The sequence below is a fragment of the Kryptolebias marmoratus genome, linkage group LG4, assembly GCF_001649575.2.
Source record: "Kryptolebias marmoratus isolate JLee-2015 linkage group LG4, ASM164957v2, whole genome shotgun sequence".
Lineage (NCBI taxonomy): Eukaryota > Metazoa > Chordata > Actinopteri > Cyprinodontiformes > Rivulidae > Kryptolebias > Kryptolebias marmoratus.
The window spans coordinates 5,906,067-5,919,753 of NC_051433.1; the positions used below are offsets into that span (position 1 = coordinate 5,906,067).

The 13,687-nt window shown below is 39.5% G+C and overlaps 2 protein-coding genes across 2 annotated transcripts; one reads left to right on the forward strand and one right to left on the reverse strand.

Annotated features, from left to right (window-relative positions):
- The first annotated feature begins 251 nt into the window (after positions 1 to 251).
- rps10 (ribosomal protein S10) lies at positions 252 to 3,911 on the forward strand. Its single transcript, XM_017408600.3, has 6 exons — positions 252 to 365; positions 730 to 879; positions 2,246 to 2,420; positions 3,094 to 3,171; positions 3,663 to 3,718; positions 3,830 to 3,911. The coding sequence occupies exons 2-6, from the start codon at positions 730 to 732 to the stop codon at positions 3,869 to 3,871; spliced, it is 501 nt and encodes a 166-aa protein (XP_017264089.1). The 5' UTR covers positions 252 to 365; the 3' UTR covers positions 3,872 to 3,911.
- A 771-nt stretch (positions 3,912 to 4,682) lies between these two features.
- Positions 4,683 to 13,088, reverse strand: nudt3b (nudix (nucleoside diphosphate linked moiety X)-type motif 3b). Its single transcript, XM_017408871.3, has 5 exons — positions 12,793 to 13,088; positions 11,521 to 11,631; positions 8,854 to 8,898; positions 8,668 to 8,752; positions 4,683 to 8,424 (listed from the first exon to the last, which is right to left on the reverse strand). Exons 1-5 carry the CDS (start codon positions 12,889 to 12,891, stop codon positions 8,228 to 8,230), a joined length of 537 nt encoding a protein of 178 aa, XP_017264360.1. The 5' UTR covers positions 12,892 to 13,088; the 3' UTR covers positions 4,683 to 8,227.
- Positions 13,089 to 13,687: the final 599 nt, after the last annotated feature.

Sequence of the window (13,687 nt, forward strand, 5' to 3'; positions counted from 1 at the left end):
CACTTTTTCAGCAACAAGGCGATTCAAAGTGTTTGACAACATGTGAACACAAAAATACAGAGTCATAAAACACACACAACAATATCTAAAACATGAGCTAAGATAATCTAAATAAGACACAAATGTACAGCTAAAATAGCACAAACTATGCAAAGAACTGAACAAACATACTGTGAATGCTGAATCGGTATTAACATGAATAAATCTACATTTCCTGATTAATCGTTTAATTAACCCCCTGCTGGCGTGTCTCCGCCAGGCCGGCAGGGGGCGGCAGACCGCGGGCGGCTCCGCGCTCCGAGCGTTAACCTCCCGAACCGACGACTGTCGGTCCTTCCGGCTCCGGTCCCTTCACAAGTGGAAAGGTAAAAAGGAACTCGATGTCAAAAATCCGAAAATATCTTTAACATCTTACGTTCGTTACTGTGGCGGTGTTCGTGGCTGATAGTTGTTTAAATTACGAACAAAAGCGTGAACGTATTTTAGCGCTAAACGCCTCGCAGTCACGTTTATAACGAGCAGAAAGTGGGGAAGTTAACCCGGCTTAGGTTCTCATGAACGGCTGCCATTTTTCCTTCCTTAGACGCGGGCCGCTTTCAACTAAACGTGTATAAAGTTGACTTTCTGTTAATGGTACTATTTGACGCTAATGACAGTTTGTAGGTTTAATAAATGTGCTCACTGTTTGATTAATTGGCGTGTAATTGACCCTCCCGGCCTGTCGCGCAGATGCTGATGCCCAAGAAGAATCGCATTGCTATCTACGAGCTCCTCTTCAAGGAGGGAGTCATGGTGGCCAAAAAAGATGTTCACCTGGCCAAGCATCCCGAGCTTGCCGACAAGAACGTGCCCAACCTTCACGTGATGAAAGCCATGCAGGTGAGGAACCGGAGCTGGGAGCTCTGTAGTAACAAGTGTCCAAATCTGATGCTAAGCACGTCTTCACTGCTCATGGGAAATGCTAGTAAAATGTTTTTACTCCTTATGTGCACTGTGTATGTTAACAGCTACCATCTACACACTGCTTTGGTTTTTCAGACACTTATCTCTCTTTAAACATCATTTCAAACATAAAACTTGACCCAACCCTGGTTTGAGATGCTTCCAAAAGTCCAGCCGATCACATCTTTGCCATATTCTTTTAGAAGCAGTAAGAACAGCATCCATAGATGAGGGAAAAGCTGTGTTTTTGTCAGGTTTGTGTTCGTATTTACTCCCTCGTTATGCTTGGCTTGTCAAAGGGGGTTGCAAGACCCTTCCAAAGATTTCTGTGGTCAGAAGTTAAAAAGTGTTGAGGGGACACACCCCGTTTTGTTTCGTCTCCACTGGCTTCCTGTTCGTTTTAGAACTGATTTTAAACTTTTATTTTTCACTTTCAAAGCCCCTAATGATCTCGGCCCATCTTATTTAGCTGATCTAGTATCTTTCTGTGAGTATGAGAGGATCTTAAGATCAGCTAATAAATCTGTACGGTTTGTCCCATAGTCTAAATACAAACGTTGGGGTGACGGGTCCTTTTCAGTCTCCACACCCAGACTGTGGGGCCAACTACCTCCGTCCTCTTCTTGTTCTCCTCACAACACTAATAATTTTACTTCTGATCTGCATTCTTTATTTTTATTTTCCTTGAGGCCTAGCAAGCTCAGAATCACGAAGCCTAACTATTTGATCTCCTCAACATCAGAAGAAATCACTGTTGAACTTGTTCTAACTCCCCCTTATTTTACCTGACCTTTTTTCAATCTAACATAATTTATATTAATGGCTTTGTGTGCTATTTTAAGACATTTAAAAGCACATTTGTTTAGAAACCTTGTTTTTGTGTCTAAATTTGAAGTCCGTAAGGTTCTTCTCCTGCTAGCTGCTCTGTAAGGTTGTTCAGGATTGATTGTTGAAATTAGACTTGGAACTTCTCTGAAGAATAACATCAAACCATAGTTAAAACGTGAATGCTCTGATTAGTTTTGTAAAGAGTTTTATGGGTAAAAGTTATTGTAGAAGTTTTAAAAAGTCAAATTAACCAAAGGGAACTTCACGTTAACGGATATGTTGCTGCACTTTACAGGCTCTTACTGGCTTTACATTTTTCAAAAACTACATGTAAAGAAGCACAGAAGGACGAGCCTCTTCATATATTTTCTTGGATGATACATGAAGAAATTCAGTTCTTTAAATAACCTTATTCCCAGTTGAAGTGTTTAACGCAGAAACAAAGTGTAATAAGGTGTGTGTGCTTCCCTTTCAGTCTCTGAAGTCCTGTGGGTATGTCAAGGAGCAATTTGCCTGGCGTCATTTTTACTGGTACCTCACCAACGAGGGTATCCAGTACCTGAGAGACTTCCTCCACCTCCCCCCTGAGATCGTGCCCGCCACTCTGCGCCGTCAGACCCGCCCTGAGACCGCCAGGCCCAGGCCCAAAGGTAGGGCGCCGTTAGTCAGGGTACAAACCCAGAAAAAGTTAAAATGATCTCAGCCTGTTGGTTCACGTTTTATACGTCTGTTAAACATTTGAATCTAAAACGTTAAATCTGCCATGTTTAAGTGCCATAAAGTTCTAATAAATAAATAAAAGGAAACTTACCAGGACATCTTTACTTTACATCTTTTACCAGAACATAAATCAGTTCTTCTACTTTTCATATCAAAAATGAATGTTGCTAATGATAAATGCGTACTCATTCATTTTACTGCAGATTTCCTGCGTCGAGTCATTTATTATTCTTTTTTAATTCTTCTGCTCCTCACTTTCATGTTTCAGGATTTAAAAGGTTAAATTAAATGAACTTAAATTCAGTTTCACGACGTGCTGCACAAGCGAGTCAGTCCTTGATGCTGCTGTAGATAAAACGTGATTTCTTTTCTGTAGTGCAAAACAAATTGGTTTAAAAGTCATAGTTTGTATTAATTACAACTTTAACGTGCAGGGAACACCTGAAGAGTGTTAAGGAGTCAAGTGGAGCCTCTAAAGTCAAAACGTTTTATTGATTTGAAATGTTTGAACTTCGTTTTCAGAACTGTATATAATCTGTTCATCGTGTACATTAGTTTTTAAAGCAACATGAAAGTATTTTTCTGTCTGTTTGTCCTCTGCAGGAATGGAGGGAGAGAGACCCGCCCGCCTTAACCGGGGGGAGGCTGACAGAGATGCATACAGGCGATCAGCTGCACCTCGTACGTATCGTACTGATGGCACCTCTCACCGTATTAATGGACTTGTTTATCTGGTCTTTGGCTGTAAAGTTAATTGAGCTGCATAAACACATTAAATGAGGCAGACCAACATGGCGCCATGGGCTCATTAGGCTTATTATTTAGGGTGGTATTTAACATGCAAATGCTTGTTCTTGAGATTAAAAAGGTAAAATGATGAGCGCCACCTTCAAAACATGGCTGCGTTAGAGGTAATATTTAAGAAAGTTGTACATTGTGAAATTTTAATTGAAGCTTAAATGATCTTGATGAAAATGGTGGCGGTCAAAGTTCAGCTGCTTCTGTTTGTTCCTCAGATGATAGGACTGATTATTTTCTACTAATATTCTGAGTGGATTAAAATTAAACAAAATTGTCAGACAAAATTAAATCAACTTGTTTGTTACACTGATATATTTTGTATAAATTTAGAGGAAATCAAATTGTCTGACTTGATTATTTTTTCTCTGCAGCTGGTGCTGACAAGAAAGCAGAGGCCGGTGCTGGAGCTGCCACCGAGTTCCAGTTTGTAAGTTCTTCACAGTTTGTTTAGCTGTTGTGGCAAAATGAGCAGCAGAATTACTCTCAGATACTGTGAGCTTTGTGTCTGACGTGAGCGTGGTTCTGTCTTCTGTTACAGAGGGGTGGCTTCGGACGCGGCAGAGGACAGCAGCCTCAGTAAATTTTACTGTTTATTTCCAATAAAGAAAATGAAAAATGCACATTGTGGCTTGTTTGTACACAAGATGAGCTGTTTGAAAGTGACTTCAGGCTAACAGAGCCCTGAAGCTGCTGAATGTTTGGACTCTCCAGGGGAAGCCTTGTTCTTTAGCAGAAAGCACTCGAAACTAATCGAAAATTAATTCAAACTTAGTGAAAGGTTACTTACTTTAGAATAATCATTCAGCTTCTTTTTATCCTTGGCCACTTAGTCTTTAAATTACTGCTTCATATTTCTCATTAAGATGGCTCTTGCAGCCAATGATTGTTTTCAATTAGTTTGCTGTAAAATTAAATATTTCTGTGACTGATTATATTTATACTTGTTTTAATTTGGTTACAAAATTCTAACTGTAGAAGGGAAATATAGCTTGTAAATTTCTCCTGATGGTAAACTGTCATACATGATGAAAGCTAAGCTTTTCAAAACTGGAAAATCATTTCTGCCCTTAAACAAATCCATACACATTTTGAAATATTAGCTTTAATGAATTGCTCAGTGTTTCTGAAGCTGGTTTATTAATATCTGCAATTTGCATCTTGGGGAAAAGTAGGATTAGAGGTGTCCAAATATGCTTATAAACTTGTATTTTTTAGTGTGAATAAATGATAAAACCACGAAGTCGGCTGCTTCAGGAACATGATGCATCTTTTGAAAAACCTTGAATTTGTCAACGTTAAGCAGCGGAGCATCTCGGTCTCCTCGCGTACCGACTTGTGTTCGTTAACTCGGTGAACCGTCAGGAGCGGGAACACAACGACAGGCACTGAAATGTGAAATACTGGTGTTTATTTGTTGGCACATTTATATTACAATCTTCAGTCTTCTCACTGGTTTTATTCCACAGTGCCAAATGACAGAGAGGAAAACAATATTCCAGTGACACCAAAAAAAAACAAAAAAAACTTTGGAGAACACATTTACAGGATGTAACTTCAAGGCTGAGGTGAACAGCTAGAAGTGCGCATGTTCGCAAGTCAGCTGAAAGTATTTTAGTAGATGTTTTATATTACCCTTTTTTTCAGTTTATTATCTGATAAAGAAAACCTTCAATCTTCCAGTGCCGGGCAATGTGCTTTAAATACTACAGCTTCGGCCACAAGATGGGGCCGGTTACCTGACATGGCAAACATAATTAAGCCATTAACCTATAGGGAAAAGAAGTGATTTTATTTAAAGATCCAGTTTAAAGAACATCCTTCATTTTTTGCTTCAGTCATATTAAAAAGGAAAAAAAACAACAAGAGCCAAGTGCCATCTTTGCTCTGCATTAAGTCCACCGAAACTGATTTGGGAAGATTTTCTTCTCAAGTTTTTTCCAAGATTTAATTTTTGTGAAAATCAGGAGCTGGTTGAGTTACAGGACACGTCAAAAACAACTGATTGAAGAACAGGAGAAAAAAAAAGCTCGAGACAAAGTGGTCTAATTGAATCATTGGCGGTTACTTGTGAAAATCCTCCTCACATTCACTTTGACAGTACCTTTCAGCCCCACTAAACCAGTAAAAGTTAATTCAATGTTTGCCAATTACACTGGGCTGATTTTCTGTTGTTTTGACCAAATCCCATTATGTTCCAATTGCACAATTTGTATGAAGACCGAAAGGCTCAAGCGACACAGAATCTGGTGTCAGGTTGGGCATTGTAAAGACAAACTTTGGCCGCCACACCCTTTAAATGTGCAGCAGTAAAACCGGCTCAAAGTCTCAGGCAGGAGGAGACTTTGGACCCATTGTTGCTCTTACTGGCACCGAGAAAAGCAGCTCAACTGTCACCAGTCGACACTGAGAGTTTATCTGAGGCTGTAATTTACTGAGACAGTGACGGGCCACCGGGTTCAGGTCAGCACTAGTGTCAAAAAAAAAAAAAAGCAGTCCTACTTCTTTTCTAGAAAAACTCTCTTTCAAACGGGTTCTTATTTTCTGTGAGGGGTTTCTCATCACTTTAAAAATCAAAACACTACAGTTTTTTGTACTTATCCATGTTTAAATCTACCATCTATTGCTGGATTTAACTGTGCATTACATCGTTAAAGGATTGAAAGCTATATTTGATTTCACAAACTGTTTACAAATCCTAACAACTGTGGTTGGAGATGGTGTACAGGAATGGAATCAAACTACCATAAATTAAACGATTTTATACCTCCAGGAATAAGAAAAATCAAACAGGTTGCTCAGATTTTACCACCTACTGAAGTAAAACCATTTAGGTCCTGTGTGGTTATAATCAGAGAGAGTAGGCAGCTCTTCTTGACTTTATGAATATATTCAGTTTATTTTTAAATCACAGTTTGGATTTTAAGGACTAAAATTTTAGGGATCAAGAAAAATCCCTCAACATTTAGCCTCATCAATTTAAAAAGTAATGTGGAAAAAAGTAAAAACTATTAAAGTTTTAAGCATGGACAGAAAACCACAGTGTTCTTAATGTGCTTTCAGTGAAGACTAATGAGAGAAACCCTTTACAGGAAAATACACCGATTAAATGAGAAACAACAGACTTATTTCTCAACCGAGTAGTGATTTGAAAACTTCGACTGCGATTTTAGTTTGACCAAGCATGTTACAAAATTTGACCTGGCCTAAGAACAAGCAAATTCTTCATGAATAGCCTTTATATACAGACTCTTTAATCTCGCCCACAGCCTCAATCCTTGTTCTTTAGCCTCGGATGGACCGCATGCTTTTTCCAAGAGAGCTCCAAAGCCAACAAGAAGTTAAATCCGTTTTCCAGCCTGAGCTGAAATGACACGTAAGCACTCACAAAATGTGTAAGAGGTGTTTTGTCATTTGTACTCTCACTTTTGATCTATACAGAAATAAACAATTTACAATAAAAACCTCTTACATGCTATCTACAGCGCCTCCAGTTTCACAGTATTGAGCCAGCGGCCTCGCGGCACACCGAGGCCAGGCGACGCAGCTCAGCTAAAGAGACTCGCCAGACGTTAGAGAGAACAACAAACAGAAAATAACTCCCCCAAAATATTAGTATCCAAAAGCATTTTACAAGTTAAAAACAAGGTCTCAAACTGTACAAGGCTTGTTTGTTCTGCATCATGCCAAAGACAGCATTATAGATCCTTTACTTTCAACGTCGAGCGTTTTCTGAGTGTTTTTGGGGGATGCAGATTAAATACTAAAAAAGAAAGGGTTAAAAAATAATAATAATAATAATCATGGACACAATGAAAAGTGCCCCCTAAAGTCATCTGTGCTATGTTATGAACAAAATGTAAACAAACTGTTTTCAACCAAACTGAATGTGAGGAGTAAAATATATGGACATGGGTTTTAATAACTTAAGTGATATGTGCTGCGTTTTAGGAGTCCATGATTTTTAAATCTAGTTTTCAATCTTTAGGTGTGTGGAGGAAGACTTTGTAGTCACAAGAAAACATTTTGGAAAATAAAAAAAAGAGACAAGGGGTTAAGAGGAGGTAAAACATGAAGGGGAAGAGGGGCCGGTGTTACATTAAAGGTCGACATTCTGCCACTCTCTGTACAGAATACTGTATATGCTCGGCTGGAGAGTGAAACTTGTAGTGCTTTTTCTAGCTTCCCAAATAAAAAGAGAAACTGCTGAAAGTTCAGTCAATGGAAACTGAAAACCTATTTGAGGGTTGTATTATTCAGTTTAAAAAACACAGCTACAGTAAAGGGAAACATGGAGAAAAGCCAAAGACCTTGCCACAAGTCTGTTGCACAATCAGAATAAGATCACTCGAGTGAGCGAGACTCAACATAACAGTGCTCATGCAAGACACTTTCCACAATTCTGTTCATTCAGATACAGACAATATTTCCTATCCTTACAACAGGGGAGGGAGCACGCTAACGGGCATCTTCAAGCCCGGAAAAAAAATAATAATTAAATTAAATAATGGTGAAGACGTTTAAAAAGACCACCAAAAGCCTTCAGCTTAAGCACTACGTGTACACTTTTACATTACAACAGTGAAAAGTAGTTCTTGCATTCAGTAAACACCACGCTAAGGGTGCATAAAAGACTGGAAATGAGGGAACACTTCATGCAACTTGTCAGTATAAAGGGAAAAAAAAAAAAAAAATGAGGGTTCAAAAATTACATTTACATTTACAAATATTTCAGACTATTCACCCAACACTTCTCATCGAGTCTGTGCCACAGTTCTGGCACCAAGGAGTTGGCAAGGCAAATCCATGTTATTGAGGAGAGAGAAAAAAGAAACAGAAACAGAAGAGAGATAAAGGGACAGGAGAAAGAGAGAAGTGACACAAGTAAGAGCGCAAGTGGTGGCAAAAGCTCCTGGGGAAGTCAGAGTTGGGGTTTTAGTTATCTGATACCCGAGACGGAGCTCTGATTGATGCTGTAGGTAGGGGACAGGTCCCCACCTATTGTGGTCACCAGTGGCGTTCCGTTACTGGTCAGGCAACTCTCCTGGAGAGCGTCGAAGTAGGTGGCCTGCACAGGCTTGTGACACTTCAACACTTGTATGGCATCGTCTATTTTAAACCATTCCCTTTTTCTCCCTGTTGACAGAACAAAACAACCACTGTAGAGACCGTTCACTCATGACAAACAACACAGTGAGAATAAAAAGCAAAACGAAAACTGGGTCTGGACGAGCTACCAGAGCTTTACACAGTGCTGATGTGAAAATCACAAGGGCAGGAACTAAAAGTCTTGAAAAAAGCCACAGTTGAAGCATGTGACTGCCTGGGAACTTTGTCCGTATGATCTGCTTTCTGCCAAGTAAACAAAGAGAGCTTTACCAATGTTGACCGAGTCCTCCCAGTCTTCCAGCACCTCTGTTACAATAAGAACATAGACGTAGGTTCTGTGTTTCCTCTCCTTGTTCTGTGGAAGCAAAATAACCATTACAGGGTTTCATTTCTCAATCGCAATCATAAAAAAGTATGGTCGACAAACTAATCCGCAGTAACTAAACAGCAGCTTACCTCAAATATTCCAACTAGGCGACCTAAGGTCCCCTTCACGCCAGCCTGCAGAACAAATAAAGAGAATAGAAAATGTTGCCACAATATTAAGGACAGACAACACCGACTCCCTTTTCCTTTGTAATACACAAAAGGGCTATTCATATATATATATATATATATATATATATATATATATATATCCTGTAGTACAATGTAATGCAGCTTAATAAACTAATAATTATATCTCTGAACTTCAGGGTGTTTTGTTCAGATGGATTAAGAGGTGCTGATGTAATTTGTATGGTAATTTGGAAAATAGCCTGTGTTTCTGCTGCAGTGGACTATGTTGCACCAAAAGACACTTTTTTTTTCCTTTGCAGGGGTTGTCGGGTCCTCCAAATAACACAAGGAAAATAAATCTGGAGACTCGAGTCATGTTCATTTTTTTTTTCCAATTCCTGTGATACTTTTGTTGCACTGACATTTAGCTTAGCTGATACTAAAATACAACTGTCCTTTAAAAGATAGATGGACGTCTGATTTTAAACTTAAATTGATTTGGCATTTTAAAAACATTTTTATTAATTACATTAGATATAAATAACGAGACTCTGATATGTCTCGTTTGTTTGACAAACAGTTCAAACTACAAATATTTTACAAATTAAATAAAATTAGAGAAAGATCTTCAAATTAAAGAGACAGATTTTTGTCAAATTTTACTTCAAATGAAACCGTTGCCAAATAATAAATCAGTGAATTAGCAGATATTTTTTAGTGAGTGTTGACGTTGTGGATTTTACAGCAGCAAATAGACAAAAAGCCACTGTTCAGATGATACTGTCACCAGAAAATCCCTCAAGAGTCGAGTAAGATTATGTTAAAAGGTCAGAAACAACAGAATAAACCTTTCACTGTCAGTTCACTCATAATCCTAAACAACAAATCAGGGAGCAAATATTACTTTCCCTCCTCTGAAGATGACAGCTTCAACATTTCTCAACATTTTTTTACCTTAAAGCATATTTTAAGACCAATAACTGTCCTTAGGATTTCAGCTCCCAGGTGAATAGTTCCTGAGGTTTAAATACAGAGGAACGTCATTGCTGACAGGTTTGGAGCAGCTTCTTCAGGTTACACTTTCAGTCTATAAATAAATGTCGAGTCCGCACACGGCACCACGAACTCGGTGTAGCACTCTTCAAGTCCTCTGATAGATCACATGAGAAGGAACAACAACTCCCAACCATGCCAGGGATTAAGTAATAGGCCAAAAGTCAGCCTGGATGTTTTTATGACATGGAAAATGTCTCATGGCCCTGATGTAATTGAAAACTACAGGGCATCATCCCGAAAGAGGATGGACCGCACTGAAGCGGCGTTACAGTTAAGCTATGCTGTCCTGTGTCTTCATACTGCAGGGCTGGGTGTATCACCGACACCAGAATAAGGTCAGGTAGCGGGTGAGTTGACAAAGAGACGCTGTTTAACATCTGGCCTGCTCCTGAGAGCTGAATTTTTATTACCCCCACCCTGGCAGGACTCTAAACCAATAAGCATAAGCAATGGCTCACCACTCTTATGGTAATCAGAATAAGCTCGCCAGGATTAGAATATGTCCTGTTACACCACTGTCCAATAAGAGGCTTAGAAAGCCAGAGAATATGGTGATGTATTGAGCACCACTTAAAATCACAATTGCATTTATGCGTGCAGCTTTTTAGCACTCTAACAAACCGCAGTAAAGAAGTGATGATACTTTTGACCCCGTGGAAATGTGCTGGCAAGCTGCAATGTCTTGCACCCACCAAAGGAGACGCGATAAGAAATCTGATCAACATCGATGGATCACACACACACACAGAGGATTGGCTTTATTTCAGAGGCTGGTCATGAACAAAGTGCTGGGTGAAATTTACAATCTGCAGCATTCCTGTGTTCATTCTGATCAAAATGCCCCAAGAGATGAATAGGATACATACCAGAGGAACACCTGATCTAAAATAATCCTCCAATGTGTGGGAGGCATTAGCAGGATATTGGTGTGATATTGATTTGTAGTGAGTTTCACTCACTCATTCCCACCAATCCACCCAACATACACAGACAAAAAACTCAATATTCTGTCTTCACAGGTACAGATGTAATGAGGGTACTGTTGTAAAACAAGAACCATTAAACTTATATAAAAGAAGAAGTCAATTGTTATTATTTTTAGTGCACACACACACATATATGTATATATAGTTGGTCTGGCAGTGCAACAACTGAGCAGCTAGTATTCAGTCTCTTTTACCCGTTTGACATCTGATACAGCTTACATGTTGCCAGGCTCCCTCTCTTTGTCCGTGCAAACAAGATGACCGTATTGACAAAAAGGATTCTGAGAGCAAAGTATTAGTCCCAGTGTTAAATACAGATGTAATTACTGGAAATGTAACACAATGCTCTTCTAAGCCTATACTCAAGCTAATTTGCTAACGGAAATCAATTCAACACCACTTTTGGTCTGAAGAAAGGCATGTTTTACATCAGTTTAAACGAAAGGGTAAAAGTAAAGTCTAACAGTTAGGTCTACGCAGGAATCACCAATGACCACACCTGTAGTTTAGAAGACAGATTAGGAAATGTGGAGTCTGATAATACTGAAAAGGGGAGGGGGGGTAAAAACGAAGCAGAACCAACCTCTTCACACACTTCTCGAGCAGCAGCGACATTAGGCTCCTCTTCAGGCTCCATTCCCCCTCCAGGAACTATCCACTTGTCGGGATGTCGACTACTGCTCACTAACAGCACCTGGGATGCATCGCATATAGGACTGCTTGATTATACATCACCTCGACAGTGTCTCTTATTTCTCTATTCATTGAGCTCATAACATACAGTTTTATAAAACCAGTCACCTACCTACCACACAGAAAAATAAATCTAATCTTCCCCTAAACAGGTAAGGCAAGTTATGGGTGTTATTAAGAAGCTGTGCAACAGGTGAGGCTGGGCTGGAAGCTGATCATCCCTAGAAAAACAAAAGTTTCTCTCCGTGTGCTGTCAATACTGATGTATTACCTGCTATCCATGATTGATTTTGTTTAAAATTCTCCCTCTATTATGACCAGGATGGGGAACTGAGTTGGTCTGATTTGCCCAGGCTCTCCTGGTAAAACTCTTCTCTTACAGAGACACCTTTGTGCTGCTTGTTGACAGCACAGCAGTTTCTCAAACAGCAGAGGAGTTTCAATCATTGCGGGTCAACTCTCCGCAACTCCGTGATTTGTGGACAAACAAGGCGGGTTTTTAATTACATTTAGCCGATGCTTCAAATCCTAGGTCGTAAAGTTTACGCCAAAAACAAATAAATAAAATGCATTCACTTGAATGCTGACTAGCCTGCCAATAACAAATCAGTTGTTTAAATTATCCCAGCCAGACAACAGTCCAATTACATGAAGAAAATACTAGTTACTGCCAGGGCTCGGCGTTACCTAGCATACAACATTAAGTACACAAAATTGAATATTTTAGCTTGTCTATTTAAACAATAAGCTATATATTCTGCGCAGTTGTCAGCTCACCACCAATCTCATCAAAGCCAATCTGTAGGCTGTGGTTGCTGGCTGACAGCCGGCTGCCCAGAGCAACAACACGGCTAGTTAGCATGCTAACGTTAGCATTAGCACGCAGCTAACACACAAGCAATGTTAAATACAAAAAACCCGAGGCTTTCCTATTGCACAGCTAAAGAGGCTTACATAACACCGGGGTAAAGTACGACCTAAAATTTAACTTTTGACACATACACTAGGAGGGCGACATGAGGACCTGTGATACGAGTTGATAATCGTTAAAACCACCGATGTATTCATAAGTCTATCGATTTCAAATGAGATAAGATAGTGAAAGCACCTACGGGTGCTAATCTTAGCATGGCCCAGCAGTCGGCAACATCCCCGAACTCACCTCCTCCTCGGTCACGCTCCTGAAGCACAGACAGGCGGCCCGCTTCTTGTAGCCATCCCCGTCGTACGTCCGGGTTTGGTTGGACTTGAGCTTCATCATTTCGGGAGCACGAAAGTTCAAAAGTACAGCTAAGTTTACCACTTATTGAGACGACGGCTGTAGACGCAAAGCCCTCCTCCGGGGAACCTCGGCGTTTTACTTAAAAGAAATAACTTCTTCTTCGCTTCATTTTCACAAACCTAGGCACATCTACGGCACGGTCGCCATTACAAGGAGCCGTTACGCCCACGACGTAATGTAACCTTTAAGAGCACGAGCAGCGTAAGGATTTTGCGTAACTGGGGTTGAAGAATTGGAGCAACAGACACTGAGGGGGAAATGCAACACCACGCTCTGACTGGAGTGAGCCGGTGAGAGAAAATAGCGGTTTTGGCTCCGACTAGCTTGATAAGGCCACATGTTTGAGGTTGATATAACTTTGTTCTTCTTTTTTTTATTAGGAATTTAAAAAAAAGGGAAGGTAACGTAGTCTGAGTCACATGCTGTGAAAATAACAAGAAATTTCAGATTTATTTGAACAATTTCAACACTGTAATAATAATAATAATAAACGGCATTAACATCATTTTCAAAATTAAAAAAAGCAGGACTTGTTTTATTTATGTCACAGCAACAACATACAAAAAATGTTTATTTATATAGTGACAATTTACAACAAACAAGATAAAAAGTAAACAGCTCACTTCAGACCTTGTACTAATTGATTTTGTGAATTAAAGACAGAGTATATATTATAAACTAACTCAATCCAGTATTAATGTGGATATTATAAAATTTCCACTGTCAGAAAACACATTAAAAAGACATTTCACAAACTCCACAAGATGATGAACAA